At 43.7% G+C, this 17,975-nt stretch overlaps 1 protein-coding gene across 3 annotated transcripts in view; it reads left to right on the top strand.

Annotated features, from left to right (window-relative positions):
• The window catches only part of LOC5506315, a 49,152-nt gene that overhangs the window by 2,068 nt on the left and 29,109 nt on the right, over positions 1 to 17,975 (top strand). Inside the window, exons 1-21 of one of the 3 annotated variants that reach the window (XM_048726377.1) lie at positions 468 to 651; positions 1,008 to 1,030; positions 1,674 to 1,829; positions 2,535 to 2,631; positions 3,326 to 3,648; positions 5,455 to 5,630; positions 5,929 to 6,072; positions 6,585 to 6,726; positions 7,247 to 7,480; positions 7,887 to 7,975; positions 8,393 to 8,630; positions 9,916 to 10,104; positions 10,698 to 10,874; positions 11,828 to 12,064; positions 12,361 to 12,449; positions 13,703 to 13,940; positions 14,549 to 14,737; positions 15,652 to 15,828; positions 16,055 to 16,291; positions 16,456 to 16,544; positions 17,417 to 17,654. In XM_048726377.1, the coding sequence (XP_048582334.1) occupies positions 602 to 651; positions 1,008 to 1,030; positions 1,674 to 1,829; positions 2,535 to 2,631; positions 3,326 to 3,648; positions 5,455 to 5,630; positions 5,929 to 6,072; positions 6,585 to 6,726; positions 7,247 to 7,480; positions 7,887 to 7,975; positions 8,393 to 8,630; positions 9,916 to 10,104; positions 10,698 to 10,874; positions 11,828 to 12,064; positions 12,361 to 12,449; positions 13,703 to 13,940; positions 14,549 to 14,737; positions 15,652 to 15,828; positions 16,055 to 16,291; positions 16,456 to 16,544; positions 17,417 to 17,654 (3,532 nt within the window). In that variant the 5' untranslated portion in view covers positions 468 to 601. Of the gene's footprint in view, positions 1 to 467; positions 652 to 1,007; positions 1,031 to 1,673; positions 1,830 to 2,534; positions 2,632 to 3,325; positions 3,649 to 5,454; positions 5,631 to 5,928; positions 6,073 to 6,584; positions 6,727 to 7,246; positions 7,481 to 7,886; positions 7,976 to 8,392; positions 8,631 to 9,915; positions 10,105 to 10,697; positions 10,875 to 11,827; positions 12,065 to 12,360; positions 12,450 to 13,702; positions 13,941 to 14,548; positions 14,738 to 15,651; positions 15,829 to 16,054; positions 16,292 to 16,455; positions 16,545 to 17,416; positions 17,655 to 17,975 lie in introns of those variants that run through there. The other 2 variants (XM_048726370.1, XM_048726374.1) reach the window with 2 other exon arrangements.

Below are 17,975 nucleotides of genomic sequence, written 5' to 3' on the forward strand. Positions count from 1 at the left end.
CATCTTCACACCTTTAGCGAATTTCCGTTGGATATTTGTAGTTTCCATGAAAACGTGTTCAAATCTTTGGCCTTTTATTTAACAAATAAGTCACTCTGATTGGAAATCGCTCGCTAAATATTAGATTTAGGAAGTGAGCAGTTTATTAAAAACATCGCTTAGATTCATAAATGATCATTTTGGTCGCTAAGCTACTCTAGTTCTCCAAACTATACTTACTAAAGTTTTTACAATTTAACGATTTTTTCTAGGATTCATCTTTTTTGATCTTGATAAATGTTATTCCTGAACCATTATCTACTATTTGCTCAGTTGTCTTTGTCAGGAGTCGGCAAATTATTCGGCTTTGCTCTTACAAGATAGTAGATAGTTTGTTTTATAGACTTGTCATATTTGTAACTGTTTGTAATTTTGTGGACGTAATATGAATGGGATTATCACTGTGCAAATAGCGTTGTGATTTAACGTCAGAAGGACAACCACGAAGTCACTCACGCCCCATCTGCGGAGGGCACTAGAAGATCTCCCCACATTTATCCACCCAAACACTTTCTTACCCGGTTTCTACTACCGATCTACCGATCCGTTATATCAACCGACAATGCATTTTGTTGGGTTTTCAGTACCCATCGTACTGGTGTTGTTTTTCAGGTAAGGTTTATTTCACCTTTCCCACAGACTGCCTTACAAGGGTGGTTCTCGTTCTCACACCCTTGAAACTGTTTGAAACTGTTTCTGTGGATATACTAGATTGTCTTGTCTTTTCCATGTGACCATACCAAGAACAGAATACCGCGCCTGATTCGTCTGTGGTTGAGGTTTTTATTACAGTTATGGGCAAACTTTTTATTCTTACGATTTATTCCTACGTTTTATCCCTACGTGTGCGTCGCTGTAGATTTATTTTTTCGCCACTCTCCAACCCCTTTTGTACTGCATGCAAACCGTTTTTAGTTACAATACACATCGATGTATTTACAATGGCTGTTGTTGTCTTTCTTTTTTAGGTCAGCTGCTTCATCAAGCGGATGTGAGTAAAGATAAAACTTTTTTTAACAAAAGCTTGAAGTCGTCGTGCAGGTCGACCACTTTTGAAAAAAAAGTTTCTTGATTTATAAAATACGAAAAATATTTTTTTCTTTGTTTGAATTCATCAACTTGTTTGGTGGATTGTGTATAATTTGCTTCAGCCAGTTTATGTTTTTTCTGTTTTCTTGTTTTAAGATGTATTCTCATGTAGAGGACGCATTGCTTCTGTCCTACCTTTTCTCGAGAATATACAAAGCATCTATTATTTAAACCACAGCTACTAAAATACGATTGCCTGCTTAGCTAATAGCCGGTGAAGGTTAAAAAAAAGAAAAACCGTCCGCAAAAAAAAAAATAAAATAAATAAATATATGAATGGGACAATTACCACGCTACCTCGTTTTCTTTTCGCATGCATGGCATCGAGTTGTAGCCTTAAATACTCTCAAGGGATTTCTTAGAAGTTAATGAGGCAAACAAGATCGTGTAGTTTGGTGCGTGTAGTCCACTCAAGGTGCGTGGAGTTTGAGTGTAAGAATCTAATTACACTCAAACTACACACACACACAGAGTGTTAAGTTTCTTCCAGGCTGTACCGTACATTTTAATAATAGGTTATCATTAAAATGTGGTTTTGTCTCCAGCAATGTGCTCCGTGAAAACCAGGGGCGGCAAGTGCTGCGTGTTCCCGTTTTTCAACAATGGAAAGTGGTACCACAAATGCGAGCCACACGGAGGTAGCTCATGGTGCTCGGAGACTCCTAACTATGAGAAGGACAGGAAATGGGATTACTGTGTTGGTAAGTACAGGAGAGTAACCGGGAAAAAAGTAAAGGGATAACTGTGCTTGTTGGTGCATAAGAGAGACTGGGTATATAAAGTTGGATTACTGTGCTTGTAAGTGAAGGAGAGAGACTGAGAAAAAAGAAATGAGATAACTGTGCTGGTAAGTGGAGGAGAGAGACACAGGAGAGCGATCGATGAAAAGCAATGGTGTTACGCTGTTGGTAATAAGAGGAGAGGGACTGGAGACAAGAACAGAATTACTTTAATGGTAAGTTCAGGAAGACTTGGGAAAAACGATGGGTCAGCTGAGTTTGTAAGTAAAGAAGAGAGACTGGGAAACGAAGATGTAATTACTACCCTGGTAGGCAAGAATGGGATAACTGTGTTGGTAAGTTGGGGGAAGACTGGAGACAAAATCAATACAAGATCACTGTTGGTAAGTACAGGGTATGGACTGGAGACAAGAGATGGATCAATTGATGGGGGATGTAATGGTATAGGAAGAGTGACCCTGAAGACATATGGGAATGTGATAAGGGTCGAATGAAAGAGAGAATGGCTGTTGGAGTTTCTGGCAAGCTCGGAGACCCAGCGGTTTCTTCTACGCGTTGGATTCTCTAGCAAGCACTCCCGGGGTCCCTGTGTACGTAAAGGAGAGAGACTAATGACAAGGTTTTGAGGTGGCATGTGCGTGACTAATGCATTTCTTGCGTGACTAGGCATGGAGGCGGAGATCACTGTAGATGATCGTGCCTTTGTCTACGCGAACGGTCGTTATCTTGGGAATGACAACGGCAAATGGGACGTGGCCCAAAAGTAAGCACACACTGCTATCTGTAACATATCGCAAATGCTTTTTTAGTGCAATTGGCACTTGATACATCATAGCCCCCTATACTTTAACACCCCTTGTCATTGATTTATTATCAATTGTTTATGGTGTAAAATGTTTCGTATTTATGTATTGGTTGAGTGACCGAAACTAATTAAATAGAATAAGATAAAATTTATATTGCCATATGCGCTTTGAAGGTATATGGGGAAAATGCAAAGCGCTTTGAACCGTTATAAGTGAAACGCGACTAACCAATTCAGTATGACTTTACCAGGTACAAGCTCCCCTTATCCATTGGATACGCGACTAAGTAGATTGACTCGGAATTACTTGACAAGATAATGTTCCCCTTAGATATCCAATGGGTACCCGATTAAATAGATTAATTCAGAATAACTTAATCAGGTACATGTTCCACTTAGATATCCATTGAATACGCGACCAAAAAGATTAATTCAGAATAACTTCATCAGATACATGTTCCCCTTAGATAACCAATGGGTACCCGATTAAACAGATTGATTTAGAATGACTCAGATACATGTAACCCTTAGATATCCATTGGATACGCGACTAGGTAGATAGATTTGATTCAAAATTGATTCAGGTGCATGTTTCCTTTGGGTATCAGTTGTGTACACGACTAAGTACATTAATTCAGGATGACTTTACCAGGTACATGTTCCCCTTGGATACCCAAGTTGTCGCCATCTACGTGCAGAACACGGGCGGCCCCGGGCGGATCATGGCGAAGTTCGGTAATGGCATCGAGACGGACGCGGAGTGGAAGTGCACCAATAAACACAGTCCAAACTTTCAAAAAACCGACTTTGACGACAGCAGTTGGCCCGCCGCGGTTGTTCGTCAGGCGAATGAACAAACTGTCAGGCAGTTACCTCGCGATGTGCGCTGGATTGGCGTTAGTAACCCGGACGAGAGGTCCTTCTACTGCAGACGTAGGATTACTATCAACCCTGATATACCGAGAACAGGCGGAGGTAATCATACAGTGGTGTCAACAGTAATAGAACTAGTGAAAGGTAATGGTGGTGGTGATGGTGATGGTAATGTTGTTGTTGGTGGTTGCAAATCCTATTTATAAGAACGTGGGGATTTTAAACTGTCCAACAAATTTGTTGTCGGTTCCATATATACCGCTTGAAAACCGTTTGTTTAAAAAAAAAACGTTCATATATATCTAAAGAAACATCCGTTTAGAATAGTGTGTGTGTGGGGGGGAGGGGGGGGAGGGGGGGAGGCGCTGCCCCCTGCCCCTCCCACCCCGCCGCCCCTGGATGGTAATGGTGTTGTTGGCAATGGTGATGATGGTAATGGTGTTGTTGGCAATGGTGATGATGGTAATGGTGTTGTTGGCAATGGTGATGATGGTAATGGTGTTGTTGGCAATGGTGATGATGGTAATGGTGTTGTTGGCAATGGTGATGATGGTAATGGTGTTGTTGGCAATGGTGATGATGGTAATGGTGTTGTTGGCAATGGTGATGATGGTAATGGTGGTGGTGATGGTGATGATGGTAATGGTGTTGTTGGCAATGGTGATGATGGTAATGATGTTGTTGGCAATGGTGATGATGGTAATGGTGTTGTTGGCAATGGTGATGATGGTAATGGTGTTGTTGGCAATGGTGATGATGGTAATGGTGTTGTTGGCAATGGTGATGATGGTAATGGTGTTGTTGGCAATGGTGATGATGGTAATGGTGTTGTTGGCAATGGTGATGATGGTAATGGTGTTGTTGGCAATGGTGATGATGGTAATGGTGTTGTTGGCAATGGTGATGATGGTAATGGTGTTGTTGGCAATGGTGATGATGGTAGTGGTGTTGTTGGCAATGGTGATGATGGTAATGGTGTTGTTGGCAATGGTGATGATGGTAATGGTGTTGTTGGCAATGGTGATGATGGTAATGGTGTTGTTGGCAATGGTGATGATGGTAATTGTGTTGTTGGCAATGTTGATGATGGTAATGGTGGTGGTGATGGTGAAAATGGTAATAGTGATGGTTATGATGGTAATGGTGGTGATGATTATGATGGTATAGTGCTGCTGGTAATGGTGATGGTGATAGTGATGATGGTATAGTAGTGGTGGTAATGGTGGTGATGGTAATGATGTTGTTGGCAATGGTGATGATGGTAATGGTGTTGTTGGCAATGGTGATGATGGTAATGGTGTTGTTGGCAATGGTGATGATGGTAATGGTGGTGGTGATGGTGAAAATGGTAATAGTGATGGTTATGATGGTAATGGTGGTGATGATTATGATGGTATAGTGCTGCTGGTAATGGTGATGGTGATAGTGGTGATGGTATAGTAGTGGTGGTAATGGTGGTGATGGTGATGGTGGTGGTAATGATGGTAATATTGGTGGTGATGGTGATGATGGTATAGTGGTAGTGGTAATGGTGATGATTATGGTAATGGTGGTGGTGGTGATGAGGATAATGGTGGTGTTGGTAGTGTTCATAGTGGTGGTTATAGGGATGTTGGTAATGGTAATGCTTACCGTGTTAGTGGTAATAGTGCTTTAGTCAAAGTGTTGGTTTGGGGTGGTATAATGATTCTGCTAACGTTTTAAGTGGTGGGTCGGGGTGCGGGAGGTTTCTATACTTAGGTTATGGTGGTAGTTCTATTGTTGGTACAAGAGATAATATTATTGTTGGTGCTGTTACTGGTTGAAGAGGCGTACCTTATCGAGGTGGCTGTCCATGTCATTGTATCGCAAGTAATAAACGCAGCAGTCTTATAATATCCTTGGTTCACGTGTGCGCTTCTTGTGTAGCGTGTGACAAACCATTGGGCGTTGAGAGCGGATACGTCGAGAACGAAGCGATGACAGCCTCCAGTAACTGGGACGCTGAGCACATGGCATGGAGGGGGCGACTTAACATGGCCAGTCAAGGCAGTTTTATCGGTGCTTGGAGCGCGAGGGTAAACGACGCCAATCAGTGGCTTCAGGTATGCTGAGGCTGCTTCAACTACTGGTTTGAATTGTCAGCGGGAAACTTTTTCAATCCCATGAGCGTTATCCTAGCTTAGATAACATAAGAAATTGACCCTAAACCATCATGCAAACATACTTTTTCTACCCCTTATTCCTAAAAGGTGCAAAGTATTGAGATGATACCTAATAATCGAAGGACAGCATGCTTACCAGAGTCCCTGATTTCTCGGCGCCTGACTTTTAAACGTCCCCATTAGAGACAGCATGAATTAGTCGTCATCTTTTTAAAGCGTGATGCTTTGCGGTGTGTAGGTCGATCTTGGAAGATCTAGCAGAGTGACTGCTGTCGAGACTCAAGGGCGCCAGGACTATGACCAATGGGTGAAGACCTTCACTCTCTCCTTCAGTAACCAGGGAGCCCAGTTCATTACCTACCGAATCGCTGGACTTGTCAAGGTATTGTACTTTTTCAATTTCTTTTATGCAAGAGTAATTTTCAGGCTATGGTTAGGATGGGACTTATACTACTAAGGATTACAAGATAAGAATTTGTAGACCAGAGTGGTGTATACCACGCCCTAGGGCCGTTAGGGCTTGGAGGGGAGGGGGGAGGGCTGGTACCCTGGAAAGTTATAAGGCCAGGCTGGCCCTAAGGCGTTTAGGGTAAGGATGAGGTACCAGGTTAATGTTATATCGTACGCTAAGGAGTCATGACAATATACGTTTCAGGGTTGTTAGAAATAGGACGTTTCACCGAGTTTTGTTTAGGGCTGTGGTCGTTCCGATTCGAATATCAGCTGGGACAGCCAGAGTTGTAACTCTTGTAACACTTAAAAGATACGAATACGGCAACGTAATTTCACGCTAGAAGTAGTTACACGTAAGGCGATAAAGTGATCGTATGCGCACAAGTGGTTAGACCTGCTGGTGGTAGAATGATGGTAAAAAGGACTGATAATGATTTGCAGACGTTCACGGGAAATAGTAACAGGAACTCAGTTGTGAGGAATGCTGTTTCTCCCGCTATCGAAGCCAGATTCGTCCGCATTCACCCGAAGAGCTGGCATAATCACGTGTCTATGAGAGTGGAGCTTATTGGCTGTTTCATGGGTACGTAATTCATAGATCGTTACATTGGTTGCACTGGTACTTTTTTGTTGCGCCTTTTTCCTTTCTCCAAATTATGATATCTTCAAGTGGGATTACATTCTCATATAGGGTAGATTTGGTTACAATGTAAGTGATCACACGATGTTCTCTAGTATAGTAACTTATGATCAGTAACTTAGTCAAGTAGAAAAAGTCTATAAGAGAGCAAAGTGTAACTTGCGAAAAGAGCATCTCAAATGAATACCTTTCCCTATAAAGGCATTGCCCTCGTGTTCTTTCTCACCTTAAGGGACCGCGGAGACCATTGTGGTAGTGCTAAGACAAACAAGTAAAAATCTGGAGCCCTGAAATAAAAATTAACCCAAGCCACAAGGTGTTAGAGCTATAGCACTACCAGCCCTTCCCTCTTCGCGGTCCCTACCCTTAGAAACCATTTACCCCACTTCCCTTAACTGTACCAAAGTTTCCCTTGAGTTGTGAACTTTATGGGCCAGCCCCACGATATTCATGATTGTATCAGCATGCAAAGTGGATGTCGGCATCTTGATGGATGAGTCTGGTAGTGTCAAGCAAGACGATTTCACCAAGGAGAAGGAGTTTGTCAAAGATCTTGTCAGGCATTTCCAGATTGGCGGGCAGTATGCACAGTTCGGAGTGATCTCATTCAGTACGCATGCACACCTGGACATAGCACTTAACAGTCACTCGAGCGTCGGGTCCCTCCAGCAGGCGGTCAGCCATATACGGCAAGCAGGTATGCGCACGAGTGGTTCTTGTAATGGTTCTTTGCATGAGCAGGATTCAGGGGTGGAGGAAGGGGAGGGCAGTATGGTTACAGCTCGACATTTCTTCCCGTCTAAAAAATGTCGATCAATAATAAAGATACAGATGTTCATTAGGATTGAGGTCTGATGCTTTTGAAAGGTTATCAGTTACTTTCTTGAATAAGAGCATGAAAATAGACTCGGTATTGTGCGGGATCGTAAAATAGCGCCGTGATTGGCCTACTCAATTTAAAATGATGAACAAATATCGATAATGAATAAGAAATGTAGGTCTGTAAACAATGATTTTTCCTGTGGGTTAGGCGCTTGCGTTCCTTCCACTGGTTACGCATTTGGAAAGTATTACTTACCTATGGTTTTCTCCCTTGTTTACAGGAGGATGGACGTACACTGACAAGGCTCTTGATCTCGCATACAGCCAGCTTTATAGCTCGTCTAGGGGCGCCCGCTCAAACGTTGCCAAGGTAACCTATGATGTCACTGTCCAACTGGCGATGGAAAATGTATCAGTCAAGATGTGAGCGCAAGTGTATGGTAGATCCCGCATTTGAATTCTAAAAGTATAACTACACCCATAAGGCAATCCAACTTCTGAGTTTGAATGTTGTCACATGATCTAGCACGTGGTTTATTGTCCGCGCAGCCAGAAAGTAAGAAAGTCTGCCACTAGATTGGAGACTCGGGGGGAGAGGTGGGGTTTGTGGTCTCTACATTCCTTGCGGATATATCTGATCAATGCAACAATGCTTAAAACATTACTTTAACTACACAACTACACTTTCACATTCAGTTCGTTTCCTCATCTTTATCCGTGTAAAAGGCACCCAAAAATGGTCACTGAACTTTTAACTGTAGAAGATAACAGCTCCATTCTGTTCTAGGTGCTGATTATCATAACAGACGGAGTGAGCACCAGAGGAATCGACAGCCTGAAAGCGCCTCTCAAGCGCCTGAAAGACGCGTCCGTTAATATCATATCAATCGGCGTCGGGAGAAACATCAACCGCAACGAGCTGGAACTGATGGCTTCTCAGCCTGGCCGGTCACATGTGTACTACGTGGACAGCATGAAGGAACTAAAGAACCTCGTCAACTCGATCTCCTCTTCCTCGTGCTCATGTGAGGATATCCGCAGCCTCTTTGCTAAATATCTAAGTACCTGAATGTGAATTCGCCATACATTGCCCCCGTCTACCTGTGAAGCATTAACCCTCAGCTAGCCGTACCAATAGGCGATTTGCAATAACATGACTTTCAGGGTTGCACACTCGCGCGCGCTTTTATCGGCAAAATAACTAAATCAAAGCAAAATCACTTCCGCGTTCAGTTGTCGTTACATGAAGTGAAACCACAGGCTTCCCACCCGCGTCAGTGAAGGATTTCTAAGGACGTCGGGATAAAACATGTCACTTAAGGATAACTGTTTGTCGTTTCACGAAACAACAGCCATGTCACGTCACGTACATCACCGTTAGAGTGAGAAGTGTGCAATGTTTCACCACAGGCTTCCCACCCGCGTCACTGAAGGATTTCTAAGGACATACTAAATCACGCAAATAAACATCTATGAGTTATATCTTCTGATGTAGTCAGAATAAAGTTGCCAGCCTTGTCTTATTAACATACTTAGTATCGACTCAAAATCCGAGACAAAGTTATATCGCTCTAAACTCGTAAAATCGAGTTTCTTGGGAAGACAAAACACCACAGACGGATGCATTTACATCCCAACTAAGTTTATTTAAAGAATAGAGCATGAAGATATAACTCAAAGATGTTTATTTGCGTGAATTCGTATGTCCTTAGAAATCCTTCAGTGACGCGGGTGGGAAGCCTGTGGTGAAACATTGCACACTTCTCACTCTAACGGTGATGTACGTGACGTGACATGGCTGTTGTTTCGTGAAACGACAAACAGTTATCCTTAAGTGACATGTTTTATCCCGACGTCACATTTTAGCGTTTAGCTGTCGATGCGTGTGACGCTGACATACGGCTATGGATACGTTCAGCTGTCATTTCGTGTCGCTGATATACGGCTATCGTTACGTGGCATGTCATTATCCAAACATTACATAACACGCTATGCATTCTAGTGTTCCGCTGTCGTTACGTGACGCTGGCATACGGCTATCCTTACGTAAAATGTTTTAATCCTAACGTGACAAAACACGCTATGCGTTCTTATTCTAGCGTTCAGCTGTCGTTTTCTGACGCTAACATACAGTTATCCCTACGTGAAATGTTTTACTCCTAACGTGAAATAACACGCTATTAACACGTAAATAATAACACGTTCTCATTCTAGCGTTCAGCTGTCGTTACGTGACGCTGACATACGGAAATCGTTACATGACAAGTTTTATCCTAACGTAACATAACACGCTATGCATTCTCATTCTAGCGTTCAGCTGCCGTTACGTGTCTTGCGAGTACTCGACGTGGGGCTCGTGGTCGAAGTCTTGCGGGTCTGGCATGACCCGAGTACGAAGCCTGACCAAGACCAACACCTTGGTGAAGGATCAACAAGGTGGATGCTCAGGTCTGCCCCAGACCTGCCAACAGCAGCAGTCGGAGACGACGAGCAGCAGCTGTAAGTACCTGCTAGAACGGTATTCTAGAATCATCGCCATCATGATTACAATATCATTACCACTGCTGATACTACTGTATACATCATCAGGATATGATATTTTATTTTTTTTTTATAATGAAATTAAAAAAAAACATCATAGTCTCATTTTCATCATAATTACTACCAACGACACCGCTACCATCATCTTTATAACTATCGTCATTGTAATCACAATTATCATCTTACTCATTGTCGTCACAATCATCGACATCATCATCTTTCTCATTGTCGTCGTCATCATCGACGTCATCATCATCATCTTACTCATTGTCATCATAATCATGAACGTCATCATCGTGCTCATTGTCGTCGTTATCATCGACGTCATAATCAGGCTCATTGTCGTCGTTATCATCGACGTCGTTCTTGTCGTTAAGGTAGTAATCATCGTAGTCGTCATTGTGTTGGTCTTCGTAATTATCATCGTCGCTCTTGTCATCATAACCATCATAACTATCATTATTTCATTATAATCACAACCAAAGCTATTATACTCAATACGAGCCCTGGTCTTATCACATTCAGATCTCAACTGATATTTTATCGTGCAGGTCCATGCCGCTATGTGACGTGCTCGTGGAATCAATGGGGGGCGTGGTCAAGTACATGCGGTAGGATGGTGAGGCAGAGGACTAGCGAGGTCACGCAACACACTGTCACGCAAGCCAACTGTAACGGCCTCCAGACAACCTGCCCTGCGCCACAGACTGAAAGCATCTACATGTCATGTAAGAAATTCATATTGCAAGGCAGTTCTCTCAAAGTAGTTTTCTCACGGGTGGGGTCTTTGGTTTTACACAGATGCATGGCAAAATTACTATTACGATACTTATCTTTCTCACGTTTTCGGCCTTTGTATTTACACGGATTGCATAGCAAAATTGGTAATAATAATATTTTTTTTTTCTCACGGGTGGGGTCATTGGTTTTACACAGATGGCATGGCAAAATTGGTGCTATAATAAGTATTTTTCTCACGGGTGGGGTCCTGGGTTTTTACTAAAACTATCGTTCTATCGGGTGGGGTCTTGGATTTTCTCATGTTGCAAGGCAGGCCTTGGTATTATTATAACTATCTAGATTAGCATTTTAATAATTATTTTTCTCTCGTGTGGGGTCTTGGATTTTCTCATGTTGCAAGGCAGGCCTTGGTATTATTATAACTATCTAGATTAGCATTTTAATGTGTGTGGTCTTGAGTTTTCTCGTGTTGCAAGGCGAAGCTTGCTATTATAATAAGTATTCTTTCTCACGGGTAGGATCCTGGGCTTTCTCATGTTGCAAGGCAAAGCTTGCTATTATAATAAGTATTTTTCTCTCGGGTGGGATCCTAAGTTTTCCCGTGTTGCAAGGCAAAGCTTGCTATTATAATAAGTATTTTTCTCATGGGTGGGATCCTGGGTTTCTCATGTTGCAAGGCAAAGCTTGCTATTATAATAAGTATGTTTTATCACGGGTGGGATCCTGGGTTTCTCATGTTGCAAGGTAAAGCTTGTTATTGTAACAAGTATTCTTTCTCACGGGTGGGGTCTTGGGTTTTCCTCATGTTGCAAGGCAAAGCTTGCTATTATAATAAGTATTCTTTCTTACGGCTTGGGTCCTGGGTTTCTCATGTAGCAAGGCAAAGCTTGCTATTGTAATAAGTATTCTTTCTCACGGCTGGGGTCTTGGGTTTTCTCAGGTTGCAAGGCAGAGCTGGGTATTATGATGGATGAATCTGGCAGTGTTAATGACGCCGACTTCCAGAGGGAGAAGGACTTCATCGTCGCTATGGCGAACGAGTTCAACAATTACGGCCCACAGGGGATACAAATGGGTATCATCACCTTCAGTACTGATGCGCACGTCGACATCAAGTTCAACCAGTTTCAAGACAAGGCCAGCTTTATCCGCGCCGTACAAGGCATTCGTCAGGCCAGTGAGTAGCGCTCAACCGAGCAGGGGTCGGGGGGGGGGGGGGGGGGGGGGAGTCAGGACGTTAGCCTGGGAATGTGAAGACGACAAAGCCAACTTTATCCGCACCGTACAAGGCATTCATCATACTAGTGAGTAGGCGCTTAGGCGAGGAGGGAGGGGGAGGGGGGAGGGAAGCTAGAATGGGGAGGGGCGTTAGGGGTAAGAGTGCAGTGGCTGAAATAATGATTGACATTTAAGGGGAGGGTTCATCATAGAGAATAAAGAAATCTGCTACAACATTAATTTCTTTTGTTTCAGGGGGCTGGACGTATTCGGACAAAGCGCTGAATCTCGCTCGGACAAGCTTGTTCCAGTCAGCTGCTGGCGTCAGACCAGGGGTCTCCAAGGTAACCACGGGTCGGGCATTACACTAACGACAATATTTAGACATTATAGCGTTATACATTACAATGACAATATACCCAAAGAAATGACAATATACCCAAAGAAACGCGTCACGCATTTTACTGATGATAGAGCCAAAGTAACGTGTCACGCATTTTACTGATGATAGAGCCAAAGTAACGTGTCACGCATTACACTGATGATAGAGCCAAAGTAACGCGTCACACATTACACTGATGATAGAGCCAAAGTAACGCGTCACGCATTACACTGATGATAGACCCAAAGTAACGTGTCACGCATTACACTGATGATAGACCCAAAGTAACGTGTCACGCATTACACTGATGATAGAGCCAAAGTAACGTGTCACACATTACACTGATGATAGAGCCAAACTAACGTGTCACACATTACACTGATGATAGAGCCAAAGTAACGCGTCACGCATTACACTGATGATAGAGCCAAAGTAACGTGTCACGCATTACACTGATGATAGAGCCAAAGTAACGTGTCACGCATTACACTGATGATAGAGCCAAAGTAACGCGTCACACATTACACTGATGATAGAGCCAAAGTAACGCGTCACGCATTACACTGATGATAGACCCAAAGTAACGTGTCACGCATTACACTGATGATAGACCCAAAGTAACGCGTCACGCATTACACTGATGATAGAGCCAAAGTAACGTGTCACACATTACACTGATGATAGAGCCAAAGTAACGTGTCACACATTACACTGATGATAGAGCCAAAGTAACGCGTCACGCATTACACTGATGATAGAGCCAAAGTAACGTGTCACACATTACACTGATGATAGAGCCAAAGTAACGCGTCACGCATTACACTGATGATAGAGCCAAAGTAACGCGTCACGCATTACACTGATGATAGAGCCAAAGTAACGTGTCACGCATTTTACTGATGATAGAGCCAAAGTAACGTGTTACACATTACACTGATGATAGAGCCAAAGTAACGCGTCACGCATTACACTGATCATGGAGCCAAAGTAACGTGTCACGCATTACACTGATGATTGAGCCAAAGTTACGCGTCACACATTACACCGATGATAGAGCCAAAATAGCGTGTCAGGGACGGGCTGACATTTGTTTACCCCTCCCCTTTCTTGTCTTCAGATTTTGCCGATCCTGGCTAACAATGTTTTTCAAAGTAACGAGTCGTAACAATACTTGATGCAGTATGCGTTGACGCTGTCTGTTTTTTTGACGTCCAGATGTTGTTAATTCTGACTGATGGAGTCAGCACTAGCGGGATGGCGAGCCTGAAGACGCCCACTCAACTCCTCAAAGCAAGTCACGTGAATATTTTCACGGTGGGAATAGGCAGCAACATCAACAAACAGGAACTTGAGTTCATGGCATCAGATCCTAAGAACTCCCATGTTTTCTATGTGTCGAGCATGGCACAACTCCCCACTCTACTCACAGCCATCAGCGAGGCGTCGTGTGCAAGTAAGATATGCCAATGTTTTACTGGAAACTAGCCTCCTGCGCAGGCGACTACTCTGTAAGGGCCTTTATTTAAATTCGGGATACCTGTATTTGTGATTTTAGGACGCGGGCCCTCCCAACTGCGTTATTTTCTCCTCTATTCGCCACAGGAAGCCCGCATTAAAAAAAACGCTTTATCTTTCCGATGAGAGAAGTTGTCTGCGGAGGAGGCTAACTGTAAACTTAGAAAGGAGTTTCCAAATGATGATATGTTATGGCACACACAAAAGAAGTTATATTCATAAATCTTGTAAACCGTAACTTCAGATGCAGCAATATTTTTTTCTGAAAAATGACAGAAAATATCGTTACGTCGAGCTTACTTAATAATAGAAAATACTATTCTATTGTTTGTAGTGAAGTACGAGTTTTTTCACATGAAAATAAAACTTAAAAGTACGAAGTGGACTCGTCAGGAGCCTCGTTATAATTTAGGTTCCACTGCTCAAATAAATGAGGTGACGATCAACAAGCAACTTGGAATAAGCACTCGAAAGTAAATATAGCAATAACAACAATAAGTAAAGTATTTCATAAAAAACATGACGACTCTCTTGTCATTCCTGCAGCGTACAAGTGCAAGTACGTCACCTGCGACTACGCTCCTTGGTCCGCTTGGTCAGCGTCGTGCGGTAAGGGCATGCGTAGAACTCGTCGTCTGAGCAAGGTCAACTCCCACGTGATTGAGCAGCAGGGAGGGTGTTCTGGACTGCAGCAAACATGTGACCAGGAGAAGACAGAGACCAAGGACATGAACTGTGAGTAGCCGGCCGCGTACTGCGTACTCGTACGAGGAGCCTTTGCTTTTGCTCGCCTGTCTGTAACTTATGCAGCCTAGTACTAGGCGTTCTTACCGGGATTCCTGTGTTCTGCCGAGTACCAGGCGTTCGTATCGGGTTTCCTGTGCACGAAATGAACCGTGAGGCAGCGTGGGGGCTGGGACGAGCCCGCCGAGATGGTCTCCTGTGACGTCACAACTTTTACCATCCACAGGAAACCCAAGTCTGTCACGTTTGCCGAGCCCGACGCGTGTGTTTCCCATCTCAATTCTTGTAATTAAGTATGAGAGGAAACCTAAATGAAATTTATAAGCTTGCTTTCGTGGCGACCGGGCAGCTTTAAGGCTGAATTACACAGCACAATTTAGCCATATGCGACCTTCCTACGTCTTTTGGGGTGGGGGGTGGGGGGGGGGGGTGAGGTTTTCTTTAGCACTGTATTTCACACTGAGATTTTCGTAGTCGAGCATCGTAGCGGAGTCGTACGCTGATTTGCACTCTATAGAATAGTAGTATAGAGGTGTCGCATAAAACTTATCGTACTGTCTAAATCAGCGTTTAGGAAGAAATCCAATAAGAATGCAAAAAAAAAAAAAACACTATTTGATTGACATGTCGACCGGGATAGTTTTAGGAAGAGCCAATAGGAAACACACTATCGATTTGACATCAGCGTGACAAGGATGGTTCAGTGTCTGCGTCAATCAAAACTGCAATCCTCGTGTTCTCATTGGCTATTTTTTTTCGAAACTTTGTGGCCACGCTAGCAAGCGAGCGCATTGCAGTTTTTAGTTGGTCTACCGCTTTCTATACCACTTTCCAATTGGAATTAAAACAACGTTTTTGGGGACAGAACAACCGCAATGTTATTGTGTGTCGTCGGATACTTCCAGGTCCATGCCGCTATGTGACGTGCTCGTGGAATCAATGGGGGGCGTGGTCAAGCACGTGCGGTAGGATGGTGAGGCAGAGGACTAGCGAGGTCACGCAGCACACTGTCACGCAAGCCAACTGTAACGGCCTCCAGACAACCTGCCCTGCGCCAGAGACGGAAGTCAAGCACAGATCTTGTAAGTCTCTCTTTATTAATTGCGTGACGTAACCATGGCAATAAAGCCTAACCTCATGACACAACCCAAACTATGCGTGATCCCATTCATCTGCCTATTCGTTCTCTTAGCCATTTCGCAAGGTCATCAGTGCTGTGTCCGTTCTTATTTAGGTCAATGCGCTGGTTGCATTATCCGTTATTGAAGGCAATTATTACTTTGTTAACGCGTTGTTTGCTTTAACCAGGTTGCAAGGCAGACGTTGGTCTGATCCTGGACGAGTCGGGCAGTGTCTCGGACGAGGATTTCGTTCGCATGACAAACTTCGTAGCATCCATGGCTGGCGGGTTTGATAATTTCGGTGCTGACGGTATTCAGATGGGCGTCATCACGTTCAGTACGAATCCCACCATGCGAATCAAGTTTAACCAGTTTGGCAACAAAAACGACTTCATGACAGCCATCCAGGGTATCCGACAGCACGGTAAGCACATCACGTGACATTGTCACATGTCATTACGACCAGAACATACGGTCAATAAACATGTGTCGGCAGGTCGACTCAGACACTTTTAGAGTTTGTTCTGGCTTGTCTGGCTAATGCATAAGTCGTATGGTCATTGTCCAGATTGTGTTTGATGTGTGTAGGCGGGTGGACATACACTGACAAGGCGCTGGACATGGCACGGGAACAACTTTTCACGTCTGCTGGAGGCGGCAGAAATGGCATCACCAAGGTAGAAAACCATTGTTATTAGAAAATGTCAACAACTTATTGCCAAAAATTGAAAACATGATACTCGCTATCCTCACAAGCGAACTTAAGATTCACGACGGCGGAGAGCTTACGACTGTTTGCGCCGTCGTGAATCGTAAGGTCCCTAGTGGGGGGGGGGGCAGTCACGCCCCTTCTGAAGCTGATAATCTTTAACGATTCAAAAAAGCCCGGACAAAAGAACAAACTTAGAACTTACCGTAAGTTTAAAACAAAATATGACAAGAAAACGTACCTATTTAATGCCCAAAACATCAAACATAGAGAAGAGTTGACACGCCAAAGATTAAGTTGTCATAAATTAGAAATAGAGGCTGAACGGTACTCCAGGCCATACCGCAGCCCAAAGGAAAGACTCTGCCGGCAATGCGACCTCAACGAAACAGAAGATGAGTGGCACTTCCTACTGAGATGTCCCATCTATGATAACCTTAGGAGAGAAATGCTTGATGTTCTGGAAAAAGACAAAATTACATTCCACAACAAGGAACAGCTTTTTCATCTACTCTTAAACCCGCCAAAAAAGGTGCAAAAGGCTGTTAAGGCTGCTAAGCACATTTTTCTGTGTATGTGTATAAGGAAAGGAAATAAGGAAATATAATAAGGAAAATAAATATAGAAATTTATTGGTTGAAACAACTTATGTAACAAAAGTTATATGGTATACCAATAATAAAAGATCTACATCTACATCTAATTTCCCTGGCCCCTGTGGACATAAGACACTGCGCACTAGGCGAGCTCATGCAGATATTGTTCTAATTAACCAATTAACCAGCCGAATTGATTAAGACTCCCATTCACATCAGTAACGTGTCTGTCACTTGTTTTTAGATTTTACTGGTTGTCACAGACGGAGTGAGCACGGGATCTCTAGTAAGCCTCAAAGAGCCAATCAGAAAGCTTCGAGAAAATGGAATCAATATCTTCTCGGTGGGCGTTGGGCTTAGGACGAACAAAGCGGAACTGGAGTTTATGGCTTCGGATCCGAAAAACGAGCATATGTTTTCGGTCATGAGCATGAGTCAGCTACCCACACTGCTAAGCGCACTCACAACCTCTACATGTCAGAGTAAGTAATTCGCCATTCTCACGTTAAATCTGATTACGCCACGACTGTGAATCCGGTACAAAGAAATTGTACCAATTATTATGCATAAAGTTCCCATTTCTCCCCCCCCCAATGAACGTGGCCCCCGCGTCCATCACAGCGCACACACCCAGGGAGGGCTCCTCACAGCTCAAAACCTCTCACCCCCCCCCCCCCCCCCCGCCGTGACGACTCACCACAGCACACACCCCGTGAGGGCTCCTCACAGCTCAAAACCTCTCATCCCCCACCCCCCCCGCCGTGACGACTCACCACAGCACACACCCCGTGAGGGCTCCTCAC

Source organism: Nematostella vectensis, chromosome 1, assembly GCF_932526225.1.
Source record: "Nematostella vectensis chromosome 1, jaNemVect1.1, whole genome shotgun sequence".
NCBI classification, from domain to species: Eukaryota; Metazoa; Cnidaria; class Anthozoa; order Actiniaria; family Edwardsiidae; genus Nematostella; species Nematostella vectensis.